The sequence below is a fragment of the Amphibalanus amphitrite genome, unplaced genomic scaffold, assembly GCF_019059575.1.
Source record: "Amphibalanus amphitrite isolate SeventyFive unplaced genomic scaffold, NRLGWU_Aamphi_draft 000668F_arrow, whole genome shotgun sequence".
Lineage (NCBI taxonomy): Eukaryota > Metazoa > Arthropoda > Thecostraca > Balanomorpha > Balanidae > Amphibalanus > Amphibalanus amphitrite.
Window position 1 is genome coordinate 364,198 of NW_024882162.1, and position 26,410 is coordinate 390,607.

The window sequence follows — 26,410 nt, forward strand, 5'->3', positions numbered from 1 at the left end:
ATAGGTGCCAAAAACAAATAAGCTAACTTTCCCGAATACAGTCAACCCTGGAGATAATCCACAGAGATCCGCTGTTCCTTCACATCCAAATCTGAAGTTGTATTTTGTAATTCGAAAGGACCGGCGACTTTTCGTTGTCGCGCTCGGCATACTCATGCCATTGCAGCCGTCTCACTACATAAAATAGGAATTAGGAATAAAGGATACAAAGAACAAAACTCTGCAACAACCCATTGTATTAATCGACAGATTGTAAAACCAAGGACTCCATGATCACATCAGTCCCAATTGCCCTTCAAGTTATTAGCCATAGGGAGACGAAGGCAGCACAGCGCTCAACTAGCGCGAGTACGAGTTACAATCGAATAGACAAGAAACAGCAGAAGACAGGTAAGTCGACGATGCGATAGAAGCAATGCAAGAAGTATGAACACGACCTAAGTGTTAATCTCGGGGCAATACACACGCAGGAAGCTTGTCCGACTCTCCAAATGAGACTGAATGATGATGATGAGACTGATCTCGCTATCAACAGCCTGGTGACGTCCATCACAGCAATTATCATTGGTGATGATGTTGATGACGGTGACGGCCGCGAATCTCACTGATGAAGATGATGACTGCTGATGTCGATGATTTATCCTAACCTAATGTATGGCTTGGCAGCGCTGAAAATGTAGCCTAACGCAACGAATCCGACCAAGTGGTTATTATGCCCCAACATATCCACCTTTCATTCGCACGGGATGGGTGCTTTCTGGTGCACGGAACTGGGTCCGCCCGTGTAACATCGCAACATTCTTAAACCGATTCTTTCACTAAACAATCATAACTCATGACAATGCACAGTGCACACCACACACAGATTCGCACTTCATTCTACCAGAAAAAAAAAATTGTCATGGTTCCGTTCAAGAAACCCAATTATTTTCGGCACGCGTCAAAGGAAATGTTCAAGTTACGAAAATGCGTTACTTTTTCTGAAAAAGATTTCGCAACATCGAAACTGAAATGATAAATTTAGCATTCGCCTGCATTTGTTCATTTTAGGAAGGGATGGAGCATTTCCTTTAAACCTCCTAGCACATTCACACCTAATCATCCACCCACCGATCCAGAACTCGCTATTACCTATTCCCTCCCTCACCCTCGCTATGGCTGGGCCACCCCTCCCCCTCTCAGGCCCGCGCGTTTAGTTCCTCCAACAGCCGCTTGGCGGCGCTGAGGTGCTGCGGCGCCGCGTCGTCGCCAGTCAGCTGGGTCTCGGAGATTCTCTGCGCGGCCACCAGGGCGTCGCTGGCAGCGGCTCGGCAGTGCGGTACCGCGGACGGGGCGGCGGCAGTGAGCGCGTGCAGTACGTAACCGGCAGTGACCACTTTGGACAGTTCCTGCGAAGGGGGAGGGTTACAGATAAGATAGAGCATTCACTGACACAGACTCGCTGAGCTGAGAAATAAGAAGTGAGCATCAACGAACAGCTGTGCGAACTGACCTGACGTTAATCCACTTTCCCTCTTTCCTATCCTGAGGAGCCAAATTCTTCTTCTCCACGGTTCTATCACCCTGATCCCCTCAGGACGGTCGATTTCATCTGGGTAAATCTTGAAGACCAGCTGACAGCCTGGAACCAACAATAAACCCAACTTTTCCCACCTTAACCCCCCCCCCCCCTCCCCTTCCAGCCAACTCCCACGCCCCCTCTCCCTAGTCCCTACCTGTTCCGCATCCTCCTCAGCGTTGCTCCCCTCCTCTGCCATCTCCTCCTCTCCTCTTTCCGTCTTCTCCCGGCCGGCGTTGACAAACTCTTCCACCGCTCCGGCCAGCAGCTGAGCGCCGGCCGCGTCCCTCCACAGGGGACTGAGCAGGGCCGATACCAGGGGGGAGAGATCGGGGGTCGGGGCCGAGGTGCTGCCCTGCGGAGGGAAGAGGGGGGGGGGGTCAGTCAGTGGACCTGGGAAGTGTGGTGGTTTTGTGTCATTGAAGGTGTGTTTAGGGAGCTGGTCAATATGGGCGAAGGGATTTCAGGAAAATAGGTTGTAAGTAACGATAGACGATCGCATCGTAGCGAACTGCATTGGCATATGTTCTATACATGCCCAATGAATTATGTAATGCAATCATAAAAACGTCATAAGCTGGCGGTTACTGGTTGACTTTGTTGAAGCAACCAAACGCATTATATTCAGCTATGCCCACCCCACGTTACCGCCAGAGCAGCTCCCTTTCCCCACCCACCTGCAGTTTATCGCTGGCGATCCTCCTCTGCGCAGCCACCATCAGCACGGCAGCCAGGTCGCGCTGAGGCCCCTCTCCATCCGCGCCCAGTAGTCTCCAGCCCGCCAGTACGCCCTTCAGGTGACTGCTGAGCTCCGTCAGCTGCGCAGGCTGCGGGGGCCACTCTGCAGAGGATAGTCTCAGCAGCTGCCCGATCGCCGCGCCGGTCAGTGGAGGGATCTCCTCTCGGCAGAGGGTGCGGAGCTCGTCGGCCTTCTCTGATCGACAGGCCACGGCCTCCAGGAGATCAGCGGAGTGGAAGAGCACTGTCAGACAGCGCTCGGGAGAGGCATCTGAGGCGGATAGGTGCAGGAGTAGCCACTGAAGGCCCGCCTCACACAGCTCCGGGGCGACACAGCCAGTTAGGGACACATTCACTGCGGCTTCTGAGAGTGCCTCACTGACGCTCCGCAGCAGGGCAGAGTTCACCCATCGCGCGGGGGCCTTCGCCACACCGCGGCCCCAGATGAGAAGTTCTCGGAGAGCGTTCGAGGGGTCGGCAGAGTCCGACCCCCCTCCGGCGGCTAGGGCGAGGCTGACCACTATCATCGCTCGCACCAGCTCATTAACTAGCTCATCCCGATCGGAGTGGGGCCGTTCGGAGCTCAGACGTTCCTCCGCGGCCGGCGGCACGGCAGAAGACATCCACGTCAGGAGCTCGCGCAGCGGTGCACCGTACTTCGTTGTCAGCACGTGCCGGCGCAGACTGGGCGAGAACAGATGCATCAGCCACCGCAGTGCCAGCCGGGGCCGGGGCTGGCCGCGGCGCGGGTCCCGGAACCTCACACCGCCCGCCGAGCGGCGCTGGTTCTTCTGCGACGCGACGAAACTTCTTTCCCCATCGAACGCCGCCTGAAGCCTCTCAGCACAGAGCTCAATCACATCATCACAACGTCCCCAGTTAATGAGCGGATCGAGCAGCATGGCGCACCTCTCCGCACTGGCATCTTCGGGGAGCTCTTTGAGCGCTGACAGACAATGACTCGCCAGAGGAGTCATCACAGCATGCGGCAGCAGCGATGCTACATACAGCAGCGATCCTGCCGCCGGCGCGTCGCGATGTTGGTTGAACAGCAGCGGCAAGACGCGTCCCCAGGCCTGCTGCAGGGTCTCCAGCAGGTCGGGTCGCTGCGCCAGCTCAGTGAGACGGCAGGTCCAGAGGACGGCGGTGACGTCGACCAGCCCTACCACGACCTCCTCCTTGTCCAGGGGGGAGCTGGGAGGGGGCGGAGCGGCCGGCTCCAGCGCCGAGTCGTCAGACGAACTGGCGCTCTCCTGACCTGTTGGGCAGATAGAACAGGGGGGGGGGGGAGGGACTTAGAGACGTTCTTCAATGATCGGTGAGAGGACTGGGATTGGTTTCAAGTTGAGACAAGAGGCGATGGACAACTGGGGTCAGACCGAGTGTCCTCAAGAAAACTGTGAAAATAAAATTAAGTAACCCGATCCCAACATCTCAGGATTTTCTTCGTCATTAAGCGAAATAGTAACTAGCAGCACTTAGCAGAAACAACAGAAACACACCGACCCAAGTCCCAAACATCCGTTGAGCCTAGTACAATACGAAAGTATAGCAGGCGAGCCCGGTACCTACTATATCATTGTCAGAACTCTAAACTGTATGTACTCAACTGTTTTGCGACTCACTTGCGTCGGAGAGCACCGAGCGATCGTCGACATTGTGTAACCGCCTCTTGCCCGGCCGGGAGCCTGAGAACACGACAACGCGGCGTCAGGCTGTGGTTGGAGGTGTGTCGATCGATCTCTTGTCCCTCGCACCATCAGAACATGGCGTTCTTATCGTCCTATCAAAGGACACCACATCGGGATAGCCACTTCTTCCAACATATCAGATGTCCGCCAGTTTTCACCCTATAAGAAAGTCCTACGTCTCCCATCCCGACTGCCCTCAGCACACTATAAAATTCAATATCACCCCTAGGCAAGACCATAATCGCCCTTCTTTCCTATTTCACTCCAGCCAATCCACCCATTCCTCACCCAGCTCTGCTCATGCATCCCTCCCGTTTAGTTCCCGCATAGCACCACGCGCCTCTAACGCGTCCTGACCCCGCCCTCTCGCCCCACCTACCTCCGGCCATGCTGTTCTCCTTATTACTCCCCGCTGCCGCCATGTGCCGCTGTCGGCTCGTCTCTCCGGCCGACGCCTGGCGCGCCTGCAGTTTACGCGCGTGAAGTGTCAACGCCTGGCGAATGGCGATCATCAGACGCACCGCGTCCTCCAGTGTGAGAACCTGCCGGAGGGGAAAGGTCACGGTCAGGTTATTGGTAACAGAAGACAATATGACTAGATGTCAGGCTTCACATATTCTCTGGCTTCAGTGAAGCTTGACATGGTAGATTCCCAGCTGGTTTATCATCTACCAGCCTACCCTCCCCCTACCGTCAAATATACATTCTACGAATGGTGGTAGAAGCGGCGGCTGCCCTCATCCCATCCCTCCCGTCACTTTTAATTCTACCTTCTCCGAGTGAATATGGTAGAACCGACAACTGGCCTACCGGTTCTATTATCCTACCCATCCCACTAGTTAACTCTACCTTCTCCGAATGATGGTAGAATCGGCGACTGGCCTCCCGATTCTCCTGGATCAGACAGATGCAGCGGCTCAAAAGAGTCTCGTCCGACTCGCCCGAAGGGAAGAAACTGTAACGGAGGGCGAAATGAGGGTCAGATATTGGTTCAGAAACATTCAGTAGACAGTCATCAGCCACTTAAAATTCGCACAAAGGGAGACATCTCTGGCATAACTCAACAACATCAAAAGACGACTTTAACAAAGAGAAATACACTGAAAAAATGATCGAGCTATTTGTTCTTTCATCTAACTAGACTGGGTCGACAAAACAACTCAAAGCCTAGGAGTCATAAGATGGAGAAATTTCCATCCAAATCACCCACTGGTCCTCACCTGTTGACCATCAGCTGCACGATTCGCCGGCAGACGGGCGGCTCGTCCATGGCCAGCCGCGCCAGCAGGTCCTTCACAGGAACAACGTCAAAGTAGCGAATGTTCTGGCAAAGAAGAGAGCGGAGTCATGGTCAACAAGTACAACCTTCGTGGTATTAAACAAAACAACAATTACCTTGACAGTTTCATCACGTCGCTTTCATCCAACGCATCGCATTATTCATTCATCACATTGATCTTCTGTGAACTCATCGCTTTTTCCATATTGTCCTCAAACACTCCGTCATTTCCATTTCCTGCCATCATTCTCCTTCCTCCTGCCTCCTACCATTCTTCGTTCTCCTACCATGATCCTCCCCTCACTTCATTTGTCCTCCCCTTCCATTCCGTTTGGCTCACCTTGATCTGTTTGACCTTGAGCAGCAGATCACATACAGCGACCCGTACAGACAGCTGCACATCGTGGAAGGCATCGGCCAGAAACGGCAGCGCAGACTTCATGTACGCGTGCGTGAACGGGTTGTCCAGAACCACGCTGATACCCTGCGAACGAGAGGGGAGCGGGGTTGGTTTGGGTTTGGTAGCGCGATACTGGAATCTCGAGTAAAACGGGTTCGTTCTTCGTATGAAGCGAAACTTCTAAAGAAAAAAAAAAGAAATCGCAAATCCAAGAGTGATTGGTTAACTTCTAAAAAACAAAACAAAACAACAACAACAGCAACAACAGTAAATAGAACGTCACGCTTTAACTTCAGGGAAATACAAACTCGGAGTCTATGCAGAATCGCGAGCGTACAGGTATTCGTCGCCGAACATAACCATGAATACTTATCCCGTGTTTTGGAATGATCAGATCAAGCTCTATAATCCATACAACTGTACCCAAGTGTGTAAGAAAGTTCCTACAACCTAGTTTATCAAGACCAGCCCTACGCTAAATCCACAGACTGGTCTCTCAACGGTACTGCACCCTCTAACTCACCGAGACGGCCTGCAGCCGCACTTCCACGGAGGCGGCGTCGTACGCCATGTCCTGTAGCAGCACCTTCATCATCTGCTTCAGACAGTCCTGCGGCATCATGTCCCAGAACTGCGACAGCGCCCGGCACACGCCCTGTGAAAACGTGAAGCAGGGAGAGAGTTAGGGAGGGAGGGAAGTTCCTGAGAGTGAAATGAAAGTTAGAGGGGAGTTATTAGGGGAGAAAGAAAGAGGAAACAGATAGAGAAAGAGAGTGCTAAAGTGAGGAGGGAGAGGGTCGGCTTATCGGCTACCGACTGGATGGAGAAGTAAAAATAAAAGAGGTAGTGAGGAGACGATGAAGCAGGAACTAGTAGGAGAAAATCATTGGAAAATAGGGTACAGCCGTCCAGCCTGCTAGCTCTGGTCGAAGAGCGCGAACAGATCACTGCAGAAGTCGGTCTCCCACAAGTCATCCCCTTCCCAATCCAAACCCTAAACATCCATATCACCAAACTACCAATTTCCTATACGTCAAGAAAGCAGCAGCCTCCCTGTCCCAGACTCTCTAACATACCTTGGCGGCGGCGGCGCGGACCAGATGTGACGCCTCCTGCAGCAGGTCAGCCAGCAGCCGGCTCTGTCGGGCCAGCTCGGCGTCCCGTGCCACGCGCGTCTCACTGGGGTCCTCCAGCGGAAACACGTCCAACAGGATAAACGTGGCGTTCAGCTGCACCGTCTCGTTCGGCACCTGGTGGGAGGGAGAGAGGGAGGTTAGAAATATGGCACATCAACAGGCAGATATCACATTATGGCGTATGAGAGCTTTGCCAAGATAATCACAAAAATGTCTTAGTCAGCCATCATACTCGAAGATGACAATCATTTGTTTTTCAGGTCGCCTATCTGGTGTCAAAAGCCAATGTCATCGGCGCTCATGATCAGATTTAGAGATTAAACCACAATAATACCTCCATGATAAAAAGTCCAGATGTCACTATTAGAGAAATGTAGTGGTTCTAGGGTGTCTTCCGACCTTGAATGATAATCCATATCTTCAGACCCCTTCCGCCACTTACCGTCAGCGCCCGCCACAGTATCGGCTGATAGAGCCTGACGAGCATCTCGGCCGTCTCTCGGTGTCTCCTCTGTCCGTGTATATGATGGAGCAGCTGGTAGAGCAGGCGGGCCAGTCGGCAGCCGGGAGCGCGCGACGCGTGCACAGCGTGGTACATGAAGTCCTGGATACAGTGCTCTTCCAGAGACTGAGAGGAGAGAGAGAAGAGCAAATCAGGACCCAAGTTCAGTCATAGTAGTCACACAAATAATTATATGACTTCTCTGCTGCTGTCTACTAAGTACTTATAACTATGAATGCTGGTAACTTAGCATGCCCTTGAATCTTCATAGCTGCAGCAAACCTTGCAAGTCGATTTAAAAATCATTGGTTTATGAATAGGATTTCAACGAAATAGTATGCAAACTGAGAGAAAGTGGAAAATAACCTCGACATATGTATCTTACACCAAAACTCAAACATCAGCACACTTACCCCTCCCCATCCCAATACCCTCCCCTCTCCCACGTCATTATCCCCGCTCCTTACCTCTCTGTCGGCCGTCTCGGCCATCCTCCACGCCCGGTAGTACGCCTGTCCATACTTCATCGCCTCCACCTTCGTCACCGACGGCAGCACCGCCTTGATGGCCGTGTGAGCCGGCGTCCTCAGAGCCGACATGCCCAGCACGCCGGCCACGAACCGCACTCCCTCGTCCCAGGCCAGGATTTGGGGACACTGCGCGGCGCCGCAGAGCAGCTGACGGAGCCGACCGGAGCCGGAGCCGGTCAGACCGCCGGTGGAGAGGCACGGCTGGAGGGAGCAGGCGCGCTGCACCAGCGGACGCTGTGGACGGAGGGGGAGGGTTAGGGTGAGATTATGTTACTTGTTTTGGTGCACCTATGAGCTCAGATTACTTCACTGATTGTTTATCACAGTTGCTAAAATTTACCTCAGGTAGAAAAGGTCCTGTCAAATCTGGTCCATGTATCTTTTTTTTTAATCCCAAAATTCACAATAGTCAAGGCAAAATTCACAAAGTTGCTATTGATAGGTAAATACTCAGCTATCATCAAAGTTCCTACATGCACATTGCACAACTAAACCAATCCCACTGCACTTTGAGACCGTGCCAAGTCCCAAATACTGCAGCCACCATTGTTGCGGTCTCCTGATCACCCACCGTAGTCTTGTGGTCCTTAGCGACCACCAGCTGCAGCAGATAGCTGAGTACGGGCGGCGCCAGGGAGTCGGCCTCGGGCAGCCGGCGGGACCACCACAGCTCCGAGAGGCGCGCGATACGGTCACAGAGGCCGTCCAGAGACGGCAGCTCGTCCAGGCTCAGCAGCATCGTGTTCACGATCGCTGTGGGGGAAATATGGTGTTATAACAGGAGTTTTTCACGATCGCTGAGGGAAATAGGTATCTTGGGCGTTACCAACAACATCACATTATTGGTCGTTGTGGGAAAAAATCATGGGATAAGACATGAGAATATGAGAAAACAAGCAGCCTCATGCTTACGCTTACTGCAGGACATCCAGAGAAATGTTCGAACGGTATAACTGAAATGACAGCCACGGGCAGGGCTGCGGAGTCGGAGTCGAGGTTGGAGTCGGCTGGAGTCGACAGTTCTGACCAGAGTCAGAGTCACTTTTGGAAACCGGAGGTCGGAGTCGCCGAAAATTCATCGACTCCGCAGCCCTGGCCACGGGAATGTATGAGGTGTTATAAATATAGTGTTCACGGCTGCCAGTGGCCGTCCACACTCACAAGCCGTCTGCAGCAGCCCGACGGGCACTGGCGCAGTGTCCTCTGCCTCCGACTGCAGGGTGGAGACCGTCGACAGAGCCGTATCCACAATGGCGGACACCAGAGCCGCCTTCTCCGGCTGGGAAAGAGAGCAGAGGTCTCGTGTTACACAGCATCGAGCGAGAAACTACAAGTTCAGAGTGCTCAACATTCTCTTAGTCCGACTGGTTTCAACTCGCTTATTAGCGACTTACAGTGTACACAGTAGGTAATTGAATCAATTTTTGCAGCTGGATCCGATCTGCATTCTTTGCGTTGCATTTATTCTCATCTAATATCAGCGGTCCTAAGCACAAATTTAGGCCATACATTCGATTGTATTCACAAAACTAATCAAAGCCTTGGTCCACAAATTTTCTCTGCAAATCTGATATCCTCAAAACTTTATCCATTCTTCATTCACCAAAATCTTCATGAATGGACCAGAAGTCCATCCTGTCAGCTGCATGACTGATGACTCCTACGGCTACGACATTATCACCCTTCATCCTCCACCCTCTTCCCTCTCACAAAATGTCACTGAAAGACCACAGAGATGTCACTCCCATGGCCCTGCCTCAGGCCACCTGCTTATCACCCTTGGATCATGTTGCCCACTTCTTGAAGTTCAGGGAATGAGGAGAACGACTCACATCTGCATCGTCCTCATTGTTCTCTGGGATCAACGACTCCAGGCCTGTGGTGATCCAGCTGAGCAGTGACTCCCAGAGTGAGTCCAGCTGAGCCCTGGGCAGCTCGGCCAGCACCTCGTCCAGGTTAAATGGATCCTTTCTGCTCCGCTGTTGAAAGAAGTCAGAGCATTAATTTTAGAACTCAAACTTACTTCAATCTATAATCCATGAAACAAAGAGTAGGTAGCCAACAGTCAACATGGGATAACAAACTAAAAACCTCATTGAACTGGCTGGTAACCATGGTCAGATCCTTGCTCTCAAAACTGCCAGGCCTGGCCACAGCCAACACTTTGATCAGGCATAAGTCATAACTCACATGATTGGCCAGAAGCTTGAGGAATCCCTCAGTATCATGGCTCGACACCACATCCACCAGAGCCTGGCGGCGCTGGGCAGCCATGCTCGGAGGCCGGAGGGTTAGAGCGATGTCTGAGTCGACTGATGAGAAACCAGCTGTAAGTAATAAATTATTCAAGGTGAAGCTCTAGAGCAGGACCTTTCTGAACCATCACACATTCACGAAAAAAAATGTTTTTTTTTTACATTTAAGTCCCTATCTAGGACGGTGTGAGACCATGGGACATTCATCGGAATGCCACTGGGTACTGGCACCTGCACGGACAGCCTCGGCCAGGGGCCTTGGTGCTTGAAAGTAGACATGAATCTTTAAATGACAAACAATGAATGAATGGCAAATTACAAAATAACGACCCTAACAACTCAAAAATTCCACGACGCAGTACTGACCCCTCACACTTGCCTCACACCACACGGACGTCTACTTTTGGTTTAAAATTGTAGAGGTGAAAACAACAAACATGAAATTGGTGTGCTAATTTTTGTAATCAAATATTTTGAAATCACATATTACACACATGTTTTGAACCTTTGAATAATAATATTTTGATCGAGAGAAATGTAGCACGATTGCACGCCCTGAAGTTTTGCATGACGAAACATGACATAGTGTTGTTCATATTTTTTAGAGTAGACGTTTTCTCCAGCTTCAAAACCGGTACCAACACGGCCGTCCCTCCCAGCTCACGGGAGCTTTCACCAAAAGCGTACCTGGCCAAGTCTCCTATTATGGGAGGATTTTACTCTAAATGGAGTCGCTGAAGCTTGACTCCGACCAATTTTCACCCCATTCGGAGCATTCGTGTCCAAGTATTTGTTTGAATCCTTCCTGAGCGACAAAGGTGTCCTGGCTGATATCAACCCTCCGCTCTCAGACATTGGTCGCAGGCAGAATGCAAGGCGCTGAGCCACATAACAAGGAGGCGGCAGAGTATAAGTGCCCGTTCGCTCAGGAACCGAAAGGATGGCGGGGGGGGGGGGGGGGTCGCTGCCCGCTGGAGACGGTGATATGTGATAGAGCATTGCCTATTCGATTATCCAAACTACCGGGGCTTGGGCTTCGGTTCAGAAAGGCTTGGGACGGTTAGCATGTGGAATGCTAACCGTCAGCCGTTCCTCAAACTCAGGCTGATGTTCGATGAATAAGTAGCATTAGAAAAAATATATCAGAAAGCGGCTTTTTATTGCATGATATAAAACAACTAAGCAGTTTCATCGAACAAAAATTTACACCCACGTCGTCGACAAAATACTGTAGCAAAACACCGGCTATGTAAAAAGCCTCTGCAAGCCAGCCCACTCGTTTCTTCTAATAACTCCGTATGGACCAAAAAGCCCTCCCATTTATCGGGAGTACCTAAACAAAGCACAACGCCAGTAACCCTGTATCACAAATACCACACCGTACAAGTTTCTCCAAAAATAGTCCGTTGCATCCATACAAATACACAAATGAGCATTGGAATGACGTTGGAATGAACAATGTAGCATTACAAATGCACACACAACACTTGCTTATTGCTGCATGAGTCACAATCTACATCGCATGTAGCCGGCAGACTATACTGAAGTGCACAAAAAGTAAATGAGTCCAAAACACGATTACGGGATGCTCACACATTTATCACCGGCATATCATACAGATTACAGAACCACCGTGTTAAGATTTATACTCTAGTATTACAGCAAATATTCAGCTTGTTTCGGGCTTCTCCAAGCATACAAGAATCTCAGGATACCCACGCACTGTCACCACAATAATCCGTAACTACGAAACGAAACCACTGCACAGTTCTGAACTGTTCTGTCAAAGGCATATTACTAATAACAATAAGCGGCAAAAAGCGTCGACAAAATAAATGACCCAAAAATTGGAAAAGATCGAAGTAAAAAATAGAAAACGTAACGAAAGCTTTAGTGGAGGCGAGATTCATTGGCCATCCAACCAATAACACGTACCTTTGGATGCAAATATATGAAACAGATCAATCACTAGCATTAATAAAACGACTGCAGATTAATTTTTTCTGCATGGCGACAATAAACGTAAAAACTTAATCCATCGTGTCTAATTATTCTACCTTATAATGGAATGCAGGCATACATCACTTGGTCGAGGCGAAATAAGCAATGAACCACATGCTAGCATAAGCAGCTGCAGGAAATGTAGCTTGGACCACCTGTTACCACTCAAGCAACTGAGTGCTCGACAAATTACAAAAAGCTAACCACTTCAGATTCGCAGTTTCCATGAGACTGACCTGGTATTTCGCTTAGAAAAACACTTCTTCCACACTAACTTTGCAAACAACACAGCTAATGAGACACGGTAAGTACATGAACGTCAATCGCTAATAAAGTCAACGTTAAATTTTGCATCTCACGGAAGACATCGGTAATATTGGCTGCACATTTTCAGATCATTTTCTTCTCACACAGAACACACATCCAAAGCCTCATTTGTTGAGTCAACAAAAAACTTTCCACATCAGCTGATTGCCGATCATCAGCTGATATTCCATCAGCTGAGCTAGCTCCAATCAGCTGAGTGTCACCTTCCATCAGCTGACTGCGCAATCAGCTGGCGTCCACCATCTCCCACTGAACGTGTTCGCTTTCCTTACACATTTCCATGACCAGTGGTGCCATCTCTCGCCGGTCGGAGGCACCTAGACACATTCCAGCGGCTACATTGTACAGAACTGTGGTCTTCTGTGAATAGAAACGTATCGGTGACGGTTAGAGAGTGAAGTGGGAGGGATACGTCATATAAACGCAGTGGAAGAGACACTGATTTTGTTGAGTTAGGTTACAAAGGACGTCCATATTGCACCAGCCCTCAAAACCTGATGGTGATTTGGTGTTACAGAGCGCACCAGCAATACGAGGCTATATTATTATCACCTCAAACACTCTTGAGCGAGGAAAAAGTATTGGCGTTACATGTGATTGCAGAAATACATGGGCCATTGGATTACAGACTGTGCGACACTGCGACAGGACGTGTCCACTGTCAGTGAACAGCAGGAGCAATAGTTACAGTGAATGAGATTAAAATGAGAATGATCGTACCCATGACAGTAAAATACAAAGTTAGAACTTTTGTCACACCGGTGCAAGAATCATAAATAGAGAAAATGTTACAACCTCAACGCGAAGCGTCGATCACCGTGCTGCTGAAAATGACTTAACTTATTACTTAAGTAATACCATCATATCCGATTCAACTTTAACTATTCGGCACCATCGCACCACGAACCTTCGAGTCGAAATCCCACTGTTGTTCGTTGCCCATCTCGTGGCATTTCTGGATGACGGGTGCCTTTCCGCCGGCATCCAGACAGTAGAGCCTGTTCAGCACCAGCTCCTGACGACTGGTCTCGTGGAACACCTGGGTGGAGAGAGATGTGATGTGCAAAGATCAGTGGGTGAACGTGACGACAAAGCAGTAGGTAACAGCGCTACCTCGAGTTATTACCGAAAGGGTAAGGGTAGGACGCTAGGACGAAAGTGTAAGGGTAAAGGGAGTTAGTAAGACGTATTTGTAAACTACCCTTTTCCACTAATAAAGATGAGTCACATAACATGTGTGGTCAAAATACATATAGACAGGCAACGGCTCTAAATCATGAAATCATTTTCAAACAAGGCCAGAAGCCCTAATAACAAGACAGCCAGCCATAAATCCTGATATAGTATGGCCTGAATCCCATAAAACACTGCTACAGCCTACACTACATCCACTTTTCTATCCTCTCCTGCATATCGACCATCCTATCCAATGGAAAGTATCCATTCCCTGACTCTTTCTCTCTCCCCTATCACCCTTTCCCTCCTCTTCCCCACCATCCCCCTTCTCTCACCTGATCATCATCCTGCGAGCATCTCGCCAGTCTCAGTTTACTGGCGCGCGCCTTATGACCTTTAGCCGCCTCCGCGCACCATATGGACCCCTTCAGTTTCAGTCTGTACGCGCCGACATACTCCCGCTGCCGGTTGTACCAGGGCTTCATCTCCCGTCGGCCGGCGCCGCTAGGAATGATGACACCGTCCGGGTCCTTCAGTTTGGGCAGTTCCAGCTCTGGGTAGACATTTTCCACGTACCTGTAGAACGGAGAAGGGGAAGAACGATATGATTGTGTTGGGCTGGACGTGGTAACATTCAGTGTGGTCTGTCGATTTAACGAACCTTAAATTCATACCTTGCACTGGTTCTTAAAAAAACAAACAAACACACATTTACATGTTATATATCAGCATGCAGATCATGACCTGGCCTGTCATGTGGTTGCATTCATTTGGTCATATTACGGTATGTTAAATGGTCTATGCTTGATTTGCTTACTAATGCCTCCCGAAAATTAATCCGCTGATAAGACCCAGAGTTTATCGAAAGCTTGTAAAAAAAAAAACTTGCCTCCCTTAGCTCCATTGCTTTCCACCCACCATTTGAAGGACTTGCAGCCGAGCCGCTCCCTGAGCGCCCTCCTCTCCGATATATCTCCATAAGACATCCTCCGGGCGTCCTTCCGCGTCTCGAAGAAGTACTCCTTGTACTCGTCTAGCCAGACGTGTACCACTCGCAGAGAGTTTTCTAAGGAGGAGCGGTGACCGGCTGGGGTGTCGTAGGGGCGGCGTTTTCGGAACACGTGACCGATTCGAGAGCAGGGGACGATCTGGAGACGGCCGCCGCACATCCATACCTGGAAACAGGGGAAGACAGGGGTTGAAGGGGTTACACAGGGTTATAGAAGGGTCTGAGAGAGTCAAAAGGGTGCTAGAGAAACCAGCGAGGTCAGAAAGGTCAGAAAGGAAAGGCAGGGTTAAAACGGGCATAGGGGGGGGGGGGGGTCAGAGTGAGGATGGAACGATTAACACGAGGGGTCAAACGGTGCATGTATATTTATATGAAGGCATGACGGTAACGGTAGTCTGGCGACGGTTCATAGAAACCAGAAATGCTCCACCTACCCATCCCCTGACACAACCACTGGCCTGACAATAGACACTGACGCTGATACAGTGACACTGACACTGACACGGTGACACCGACTATGACCTTAACATAAGCCACCGACACCGACAATGACACCAGATTCTAAAAACTCAATACTGGCAAACACTGACATCGTGACATTGACATCGACCCTGACCCTGAAACCGACACTGACACACTGAGACACCCGCATGGCGACACTAACCCTAAAGGACAGCTCGAGGTTTTCTCCGCCCCAGATGTCCATGCCGGGGTCGTACTCCCCCAGCTCGTGGAAATACGACCGGTCCATCGCGAACAGACCGCCAGCCATTGTAGGGGTGCTGAAACACAGAGGGAGCGCGGAGAGCGGCGGTGTCAGTGTCAGAAAAGGTTAATGGAAGACCAGTGCATTGACGGAAGTTGGTACTGTTCTAAAATTTCGTGATGTTTTACTTCATTTTAAGTTTCGCGGCACCTCAAAATTTTCCTTTAGTTCAAAGAGCAAAAACATAAGCAGTTTCAAGTTTCAACGTAACAAGGGAGTTTCATCATACCAATGAATTAACAAGTTCAGTAAAAATTAAAGATAAATAGTGGTTACCCGATTAAGTAAAAGCCAGCTTAACGCCCTTTTATGCTTACAACTGGAGACACTGGCAAAATAATATTTGTTCGCCCTAAAAACGCAGTGAAAAAAAAAACATCCATGCCGCCCAACTTCCCTCGTTCCTTTTCACTGACCCCTCCACACAATCCACTCCACTCCACCCCACTCCACAACCAGGGTTGGCAGGGGGTGGCAAAAACTGGTTTTAGCCAGTGGTTTTAACCGGTTTAAACCGGCTGGCAGAAACCATGGTGGCAAAAACTGGCTAAAACTCTTAGTGACCAAAACTTCGTTTCTTTTCTAAAAAGCAATTGATTAACCCTCGCCCGTATTGGTGTTTTTCCAGCCGCGAACGTATAAGGGGGGGGTCCGTTGGACCCCCCCCCCTTGCCGTTTCGCCCCTGATCGAGCTAGAGCTTCGCGGAAAAAACGAGCGTGTTGCCCGTGACGAGAGGAAGCCGATGATACCCAATTTTAAGGTCCTAGGTCATTGGTTGACCTTGCAGGTCAGGTCAATGACCCCACAGGCGGGAAAATCGGGACCTGTTAGAACGTCGTAAAGTGTGGCTGCTATGGGGTTTTTCGGGGTGCTGATCACGAATATCATGTTAGTTTTGATCACAGATGATGTCTTCATGTATTTAGGCCAGGTCGGGTCAGGTCAGGTCAGGTCAACCAGTAACGGTATTCGTAGCTGGTGGCAACCGCCTCTGACAGCTTCGTAACATGTTACGAAGGCACCAAAACTACTTCGTAAATGTTCATATGGTTGCTAAATTCGAATTCAGCTCCAAAAACTGGCCTAGAAACATGTAAAACTCGAAAAAGTGAACCGAGGTCATCAAAGGTCAATGACCTGACCTGACCTTCAGGTGACCTTGACACCCACCCTAATGCATGGGGGCAACATCATATCACATGTTTGAACGCTTGAAACCACGAAAAGACTGCAAACGCGCGGCTAATGCGAGCCGACATACGCCGAATCGCGATTCCAGCCAAACATGGTCTCGAAAAGTAGGTCACAGGTCAAAGGTCATTTGGGTCAGGGTCATGAAATTTTCAGGGTAGGTGTGAAATTGATGAACGCGAGGGTACTGAAAGTTTCGTCGCGATCGGCCGCTTTTTACGCGAGTTATTCGCGAAAAACCATGGGGGGGGGTCCGTTCGACCCCCCCTATACGGGCGAGGGTTAAAATGTACGAATGAAAAACGAACACGAAAAAGTCTGGATGTCATTGGGACCCACTAAACATTCCGAGCTTTGCCTCATTAGTTTACCGCCGCTTAAAATGTCTGAATGTCGGTAGACGGCTCAAGAACAGCTGTGTCGATTGAACATAAATTTGGTACTGGCACAGTCCGGAACCGGTTAGTAGGGTATCGTGCACCAAGTCAGTAGCAGTTCTGCAGGACCTTCACACTTCTGCAGGACTCACCCTCGCATTCGCTCATTTGTCGACCCAAAAAGGCGTCTTACTGGTTACTAATGGTTACTCATCGTCTCTGGTTACTGGTTACTCATGAAAATATTTTGAAGGGTTTTAGCACTAGAATGGACAGTATATTACCTCTGTTTAAAAGCATATAGCTTTCACTCAATCCCCTTTAAAACGTTTCCTGCTCAAAGGCATGTATACTCAATACTGTATAGGGATGGCGGTATGATTGATTTTAGTTTTTGCCAGTTTTTGCCACTTTATGGCGGTTAAAACCGGTTTAAACCGGCAAATGGCAAAAACTAGTTTTTGCCGGCAAAAATGCCAACCCTGTCCACAACCCACCTTCCCCCTCTCCTCACTCACTCTATCGGACTGACGGCGCCATCTCCCTCCGTGGGTCTTCCTTTGGGCAGGGCCACCCACTGGAAGTGCATGCCCCAGTTGAAGCCTCCGCGCACCAGAGGTGAAGACGAGTAGGCGAACGTGTCGGCGCTGATGATGTCGATGACGGGCACGGTGACGGTGTGACGGTCGGCTGCGATCGGCGCGAGGAGAGGTCGGAGCCAGTCCGTGTTCACCTCGATGTGGGAGTCGAGAAACACCAACACCTGGTGGGGAGGGAAGGGATGAGGTGAGAGAAAATAATAAAATATTGCGTGATAGTCGGTAGTGTTTCCCGGTGTAGTCTCGGAGTAGTCAGAGGCAATTCGGCATTCTTTACGCTCCAAAATGAATTCACGGTGCTGTTAACTCCACTCTCAAACGTGATAAATCAAGAACAAGGTAAGATTAGTGAAAGAAACATCAATACCTAACAATCATTCAACATGAATGCTCTCCGTAGACCGTACTCAAACACATTTAACTCTTTATCGAAGTGGAATCTTACCTTGCCTGTAGCTTGTGCTGCTCCGTGGATCCTGGCCCGCATCAGACCCAGACGTTTCTCCGAGCGAATAATTCGCACCTAGAGCGAAAATCAGACGTGACTGACGATGAAATCAGCGAATTGCCTTCCGTTAAACGAACATTTAAATGGCATACTCACTTTAAAAAAAAAGTTCATTTAATGGCCAAAACATGATGAAACAACTGGTTACTGGTTACAATGAAACCACTATATATTCGGCAAATTCCGTTACAACTGAACTCTAGAAATACCCCAAACGTCACCCACCTTGTTCAAACAAAACTTCTCCACGTGTTTCTCCACGACAGCCGACACATCAGACGTGCTGGCGTCATCGACCAGCAGGACCTCCCTCAGCAGTTCGGGCTGTGACCGGTCCAGAACCGACCACAGAGAGCGGAGCAGGGTCGACTCGGCCTCGTCAAAGAAGCAGATAATGACACTGACGTCCGGCAGGCTGGACACCGGCGGGTACGTCCGGTTGGAGCACCTGTCGAAGGTCAGGGTGGATCGCGAGGATGATGAGACAGGGACTTGAACAACACCATAGTGAAATGAAACTACTTATTTTTTCCCAAAAATATGACCTGAACATGAATGATTCTGATGAGAAATAAAAATTCACATCGATTTTGAAACACGCTCTACAGAACCACTCGCTAACCTATGTTTAGCATTCACAACGCCCACTGATTCTATCCCGTCCTCTGACTCACAGTGCGTTTCTCGTGTCGGGTACCAGTCTCCTCAGCGACAGCCGGTCGCTGACAAGTGTGTTAAACGCGTGCCGTTTGTACCCCTCGGCGCGTCTGCTCTTCTCCTGCTCCGTCTCGACCAGAGCCATGCGCGCCAGGTCAGGCAGCTGTGCCGGGACGGACGGTCCCGTGCCATAGGGTCCGCAGAGCCCGCCCGGCGCCTTGCTGGGGTGATGACTGGTGAGGAAGGACTTCAGCGAGCCGTCCAGGCGGAGGTAGAGGAGCAGGGCCACCAGCCAGGTGACGGAGGAGAGGCAGATACCGAGCAGCAGCCAGCGAAGGTGCGGCACCAGCCGCAGACGCGGGAACTGCATGGTGGGGAGGGGAATGGGGTGGGGTGGGAGGGGATGGAGTCTATGATCTGAAATGGAGAGAAGGTGGACAGTCATATACAGAACCCAGAGTAATAACGAAAGATTGATAATGGAACCTCAGATTAAAGTGTGCAAAAACATAGAGTACATATCATTATCTGCAATGTCAAACCAGAAAAAAAAAAAATTAGAGAATATTCAGCCAACTACCTATATACCAGTCATCTTCATACAAGAAGTCAGCCTATTTGCTTGATTATAGTTTCTGTATAACAGGTTTTCCTTCCTTTAGCTCTGTTTAGGTCGAGTTCTTTCCAGGGCCTCGTCTAAGGAATTTTCACTGGGGGGGCCAGAGACTGAAGGAGCCAAACCTAGGGTACCCCCAAATCCTGTTTTCTCACCGGATTTAGACCACTTATTTTTCATCACAGCCCTGATACCATGAATTTTTTTTTGAAAACTAAAAAAATAGTAGGCCATCCGACCCATGCTTATATACCTATTAGTTTATAGCCCCCTCACATTGCCCCATCAGGCAATAATAATCACACTTCTCGTTGTTGAGCGTGTGATTGAGTGGCAGTGCCTTGTCTAAGGAATTTGCATGCCGAGCCTTATGTCGAGGGCCCACACGCATATGTATTTTTTTGCGAACCACATCGGTTTCAGATGGGCCCCTCTGAGCGCTCGATGCCGATCTCTGAGGGCTAATGCCAACGTCTGGACCTATATTTCGGCCTCTATGGTAGCCCACACTGGTTTTATATGATCCATACCAGGCTTTAATGGTCAATCTGAGTGGAGACCGTATTTTCCCACTAGGGCCCCCTCAGACCAGATGCCTGTGTATCAACTTGGAGACTGATGGCTTCTCAGGTGGATTCTCCGTAATCGCCGTGGATCTTCAACACAACCTTAACCCGCGCACCGACGGGGGTCTGCGCCAACTTAGTACCGACGGGGGGGGGGCGGATGACCGCCCCCCCCTGAGATCTCGAGAACGAAGCAAGATAGCGACAAGCGGTAAACGGCATCGGATACGCACGGACAAGGTCTACAATTTTTACTAAGGTCATTTTCAGGTCAGGTCAAAGATGACGTCACAGGGGTCGAAAAAGTCAAAATGGCGGCGCTAGATATGGAGAGGGTTTTTCTCGAATAACTTTCGAAGTAGTCAAGATAGGAACAAACTAAGGGCATCATCGTGATCCTCTCGTCAATCCGCATCGAATGATATATATGTTGACCTCGAAAGGTCAAGGTCAAAGGTTGACCTCAGGTCACGTGACCTCGAGGTCATCATGTATATCATTCGATGCGTCTTGACGAGCTGAACACAATGAGACCATCCGCGCGGCTGTATCTTGTTCCTGTAAGGAGTTATTGGCAAAAAACCTTTGGTGACCTTTGATGACGTCACATGACCTTACAGCTGCCCAACAGCAAAACAGACCTCAAGGTAGTGAAGGTTGATCGTATGTGAAGTCATGTATGGTATATGGGGCCATTCCGACCCGTTTTAGTGGTAAAAACAGGGAGTTGATTTTTCCCCCATTGACTTATAATGGGGAGGTCGCGAAATTGACCTGACCTTAGGTCACCGACATCAAAATTCCGAGATATACAAATTGTAGCTACTAATGACCTAATAACATCCTGCGACTTTCAAAGGCCTCCGACATCTACTGTAGCTCTGGCACGGTGACAAAGTTGCAAAAAAGTGACTTGAGGTTGGGTCATTCAAAGTGACCTGGTGACCTGACCTTAAAAGTTAGGAGGTTCAAACTTGCACACCATGTGTAAAATTGATGAGAGAATAGTCATACCAAATTTCGCGGCGCTACGCGCCGCGGTTTTCCCGCTATCCGCGAAAAACCTCAGGGGGGGGGGGCGGATATCCGCCCCCCCCCCGTCGGTGCGCGGGTTAAGGTCGTCAGAGGCTATAAACTAAACAAAAATGAAGATTACCCCGTGTAGTAGTGCTTTGAGGCCCGTTGGGACCCTAAGTGGCTGGCATTTGCCCCCCAGGACTCCATGCCGACTTCTTTAGATAATCCAGCTGTCAGAGTTCCCGTCCCCACAGACAGACCACCAATCTGGCATCTGCGCCTGCGTACGACCACCCAGAACGGGAGCCTGCTTCATTACGATTAGGAGCTACTCTAGCCGCACACCGGTGACCGTCCAGCCAGAAGTTGGACGCCGCTAGCGAGGACGACGATAGGCAAAAACAAGAGATTGACGCCCCGAGGGGCGAAGACAGAAACAACAGATTGATACCTAAAGGAGAAATTGTTGCCGGTAGAGTCTTGGACTCCGCGTGGTGAGGGCACGCGTCTCGGTTATAACAGTCCGGGTTCGAAGCGCGACATCGCTCGATCTTTATGACCCTCCTGGCGAGTACATGGTTACCTACGGTTGGTGGCAGGCCGTAGCCATTCGAAGTCAGTGAGGGGACCGGCCGTGTGCGGCTATGTGCATACGTTAAACTTTGGGCTCTAAATTCTGCCATAGATCACGAATTGCGCGATCGGAGAGTAGAGGGCAGGGCCAACGCAAAGCTCTGCTTAGCGGGGGCTCTGTACTTGTGAATCCTTCCATTCAAAAGGTTCGGACTAAATTTATGAAAAAAGAATATCCGGGACACGGAGTTGGGCGCCTGAAAAGACGAAATGTAACGCATTGCTGAGCGAAAAAAAAAGGTTCAGGTAAACAAAATAAACACATAACAGCCCTAGGTAATGAGGTATTTCAATGTGCTCACATTGCATCGTTTCGTTTACGCATTTGTTTTTATGTGCACTGACGCCTCGAAATAAAAATTAGTTTGCCTTTTGGCTATTGCCGGCCCCCCAAGTAGTGACTTTTTGCCCTGACTGGGGGGGCCAGGTCGATGACTGCGGGGGTTTAGCCCCCCCAGTTAACATGTTAGATGAGGCCTTGGTTCTTTCACTGAAAGGTTTATTGAAAAGGACCTGGTTCCACTAAAGATTTAATAGACTTAAGGAAAGGGAACATATCACTTTCCTAAAATTAGCTTTATGCCATCATTTAGGAGAAACTATTTTCCATCTCTTTGGTAGAGGCTTGGTAGAGGCTTGATAGAGTTTACAGCTGGAGCTAATTACACATTGACCAATCATATAATCATAATTACTTAGCTCTGACAAACTGCATGATAATTGGCTGATGATTGGCCTCTGCCAAAGGTGACTGCATTCTTGGCATTCTTCCATAAGGGAAGCATTCCTGTGTAAGAAAATGATTTAAGAAGAAGAAATGGAATATCTTTATTCTTTCCCTGGGGTGATAGTTGGGCCATAAAGGCTCCTGATTTGTGCTTGTCCAGCTCAAGCTACGCCCTACGGAACTGCTACGTCAGTGCAAAACCCCATGCTCAAAGTGGTATATTTCATTTAAAGTAGGTATCTTCAAGCTTTTAGTCTTCTTTATTATGCATATTATCAGAATGGTCTGCTAAATAACAATAAAGAGACATTGTGGCTAGCTAAGTACTATTTAGCCTTTTTGATAGGATCCGCAGACACCTGAACTTTGAGGGCCTATGTTGCACTCTGAACATTGGAATCTTGTTTCTTCAATTCAATAAAAAATAGAATTGTCAAATCAATTTGAAATCAAAATGGGACAACCAATGGAGTCAACCTGGCCCATGCCAATTCCTCTCCTTCAGTTTAGCATGGGGCCCCACGCCCCAGCCTTGTCATCCCTCTATTTCAATTTGCAGACTCAACTTCTCTAGGGCAAATTAAAGACATCACAAAAATATAAGCCCATCCCTTTGGCTTTCTAATCTATATTATAAAATGAAATGGAGCATAAAATTATTTGGATTGTGATTGGCATTGCTGTGCTGCCTGCTTTGCCAGGGTCAGCATCCAATTTGAATGTAAGACTTTACTATTTTTATTTTAACAAAAAACTCGACGATCCTTCTACGCCTTCTACCAATGGAATGGGAAATCAAAATAGGTTCACAATTACTGTATTTATTGAAAAATAAAAGAAAATTACCAATTATACCACTACGACACAATTCGAATATCACAAAGTATTTTGTCTCAAATGCGCAGAAATAACAACCGGCGTTCGTCATTGTTTGTATATTTTGAGGGAGAATAATTAATACAGTATTTCTTTTTTGACGTTAAAATATGCAAACAAAAGTCACTCGATCGATGGATTTGTCCTATTCAAAGTCTCAGCTCTTTTTTAGCCCATCGCCATGAACTTGAATAACATTTTTCAATCATGGTCAAATTAAAAAAGATGACGTCTGCTAACTCAATAACTTTTTAACTGATTCGTAAGTAGCTTACGATTGAACACTGGCCACATCGTGTATGTCTAAATTCTGATATAGGAGGCTGCCGGCAATGGTTTGTCAGCAGCCAATACCAATCCACGCCCCAGTTGCTGTTCGATCGCAGTCGCACTTTCCCTCGCCCCGCACCTCCCCAGCCAGGCAAGGTTTTGCCCGGCACAGCCGCCGCCTTAGTGCCTCGGGCGGTGACCCTTTCAAAGGGGTTCGCAAACCGTCTGGTGATGTGATTCTCAAACCAACGCATAAGTGAGACGTGATCGCTGGGCGTTGGGCGCAGTTGGGCGCATGCGTGCAGTTCGCTAGTACTTTGCGCTGTGTACAATAGTCACCTCGTGTGACCCGGCCTCTGACCGGACGTTATTTTGCTTACGAACGGAGCTACAATAAATTTTGATCACAGAGTCCGTAGATCTATCACAGATCACAGATTATCCGTTCGTAAGTCAACAACACGGTCCGGAGACCGGAACTTTTGCTGTACGGGACACGCCGCCTGCTGCACTCCCGTCTCCGAGGACGGGAGATCAGCTTCACCGAGATCAGCTACACCGAGAACAGCTAAAACGACCAAGACCAGCTGGCAGCTGCATCTTCACCGAGACCAGTTACACCGAAACCAGCGACACGAGGACCCAGCTTCACCGATAATAGCTAAAACGAGACCAGCTACAAGACCCAGCTACAAGACCCAGCTACACGGAGACCCAGCTACATCGAATCGAAACCCAGCTGCATCGAGAACGGCTACACACATGCACATGGGTGTAGGAGCGCCAAAAATATTGGTGAAGGATGCCACCTGAACCTTATGAAAAGGGACAGGACCGTGCCAACCAACACGCACAGTGCAAGCGGGGGGGGGGGGGGGGGCGAATTTCGCCAACCCCTTGTTTTTCGCAGATATCTTACGCCCTTATAATCCCATTAACGTCAAATTTTCAATGCCTGCCTAAAATTGAATTGTGCATCTTGCCATGACAGCAAGATGTAAATCAGGGCCTCGGCTAAGGAATTTTGACTACTGGGGCAAATGGTCAAAGCGTGTTGACCCGCGCCCTGCTGGGAGGGGGGGGGGGAGGTTTTTGAACACCCACCCACCCCCCCTGCGGTTTTTCGCGGATATCTGAAAAACGGCGGCACCTTATCATCTATCAATGTTATACATTTTGTGAAAATTTCAGACCAGGGTCCTTCAAGGTCAGGTCACCAGGTCGCTACAAGTGACCTCACCTCATAAACACATCATAAAATGTTTCAATGTATGCCATAGCTACACCAAGTGACGGATCGCTTTGAAGCTTTCAGCAATTGATAAGTGCAACAGTATGTACAAAATTCGGAATTTTCATATCGGTGACCTAAGGTCAGGTCAATTTTGCGACCTCTCTAGGTATTATAAGTCAATGGGAGAAATTTCAAAACCGTCTTTTTCGGACGAAAGTCATTCTAAACACTCTCAAACACTAAATTACAAGTAACTTTGACACACTGAATATGAAAACGGTACCCGTGACCCCTGTTTATGCCCCTGAGGTCATCTCAGGTCACGAATGGTATCTAACAGTTTTTTGCGACTAACTTTTGAAAGAGGCACGCTAGAGCGATGAAAACGCCTTATATATGTTCAGCTCGACGATACAGATCCACTAATATGCAACATGACAATGTCCGGTCAAATCATGACCTTGACCAGAGGTCAAATTTTTAAGTTGAAATTTCAATGTCAAATTATAGTTCATTCGATGCGTCTTGACAAGAGGAACACGATGTCGGTAAAAGAAAGCTCGTGCAAGCTTGAGTCAAAAGTTATTGCAGAAAAACTGTTCCCGAAAAATCGTCTATTTTGGCAGTTTTTGCCCCCTGCAGGCAAAACCGTTGACGTTAGGTCAAATCTGAGCGAATTACTCAGAAAGGGCGTTAATAGGGCTATCGAATGCGCTTTTCCGTGGCGCTGTAGCTCTATTGGTTCCCGAGCTATGCGTTGGCTTCTTGGAAATTGTCGACATTCGACCTGGAAATCGGCGAAATTTTGCCGTCAATGACCTCTGGTGACCTGACTTTTGACCTGACCAAAAAAGTGACCGAAGTGATTTCGTCATTATTTTTGGCGCTCTTTCGAACGCCGCCTTCCGCGTATCGCTACGTGACCCAGGAGCCGAGTTAGAAGGGGACCCCCCCAGCAGGGCGTGGAAATCCAGGACCCCCAGCCGGGCGCGGGTTAAAAAACAGACATTTGATCAACCGTCGAATCCAGTAGTTCTAAGCATAGGTAGGTGAAGACCCTCCCTTGCATTGTCCAAGATTGGTGAAGGATCCTTCACCAATCTGAAACTTTGGTGAAAGGTATTCTTCACCAAAGAGATACGTTGCTACACCTATGCACATGCATCAGCTGGCAGCTACACCGAGACCTGCCATTTCAACGGAGACCTGCATGGCAGTCCTTAGCAAGTCTCTTTGGCCAGCCTCGTCAGCCTTTTGAACTCGCACCTATATCCAATCACCATTCAGGCGCATGCGCTCATCTCATAACTTCACCAAGCGGTGAAATTGTGCTTGGAAAACTCCTTATTACTACTCCTAAACCATGTCTAAACCATTCCTAAACCATCTCTCACATGTGGACGCCTTAACCCGCGAGTTGCTGGGGGGGGGGGGGGGCGTTAAACGCCCCCACTTTTTTCGCTGGGCCATAGCATAAAAATGGCGCGCCGAAGGCGCGCCAAATTTTGGGTACCTGTAGGGAATTGATTGAAGTTTATTGTGACAAAGTTAAAAAAAATCGGTCGGAAAATTTTTGAGATATCGAGGTTTTAGTGACGTCATGAATTTTGAGTTTTCGACCAAAAACGGCATATGTTCAAAAAATCATATAAAATCACAGAATAGACATACAGACATGCTGTAAACGCCATTAGACTGCCAATACCATGAACAATAAAATGGCTATCTTCGATTATTGATTATCGTTCCGCATTTTCCAAAATCTCGAAC

At 49.0% G+C, this 26,410-nt stretch overlaps 2 protein-coding genes across 3 annotated transcripts; both read right to left on the bottom strand.

Moving 5' to 3' along the window:
• Nucleotides 1–219: 219 nt before the first annotated feature.
• On the bottom strand, nt 220–10,499 carry LOC122364297 (condensin-2 complex subunit G2-like). Of its 2 annotated transcripts, none has more exons than XM_043334536.1 (17): nt 10,456–10,499; nt 10,025–10,161; nt 9,667–9,813; nt 8,996–9,113; nt 8,406–8,587; nt 7,772–8,068; nt 7,245–7,430; nt 6,743–6,916; nt 6,190–6,321; nt 5,607–5,750; nt 5,208–5,311; nt 4,837–4,942; nt 4,367–4,529; nt 3,922–3,984; nt 2,236–3,554; nt 1,716–1,913; nt 220–1,388 (listed from the first exon to the last, which is right to left on the bottom strand). In XM_043334536.1, exons 2-17 carry the CDS (start codon nt 10,106–10,108, stop codon nt 1,179–1,181), a joined length of 3,627 nt encoding a protein of 1,208 aa, XP_043190471.1. In that variant the 5' UTR covers nt 10,109–10,161; nt 10,456–10,499; the 3' UTR covers nt 220–1,178. The 2 variants fall into 2 exon arrangements, with proteins under 2 accessions (XP_043190471.1, XP_043190470.1); XM_043334535.1 differs by having other exon boundaries at nt 3,907–3,984; nt 10,456–10,482.
• A 730-nt stretch (nt 10,500–11,229) lies between these two features.
• On the bottom strand, nt 11,230–23,144 carry LOC122364325 (polypeptide N-acetylgalactosaminyltransferase 11-like). The gene is made up of 10 exons (XM_043334581.1): nt 23,107–23,144; nt 18,719–19,118; nt 18,270–18,492; nt 17,982–18,059; nt 17,456–17,700; nt 15,267–15,384; nt 14,512–14,768; nt 13,929–14,169; nt 13,325–13,456; nt 11,230–12,777 (listed from the first exon to the last, which is right to left on the bottom strand). Exons 2-10 carry the CDS (start codon nt 19,069–19,071, stop codon nt 12,643–12,645), a joined length of 1,782 nt encoding a protein of 593 aa, XP_043190516.1. The 5' UTR covers nt 19,072–19,118; nt 23,107–23,144; the 3' UTR covers nt 11,230–12,642.
• Between the last annotated feature and the right edge of the window lie 3,266 nt (nt 23,145–26,410).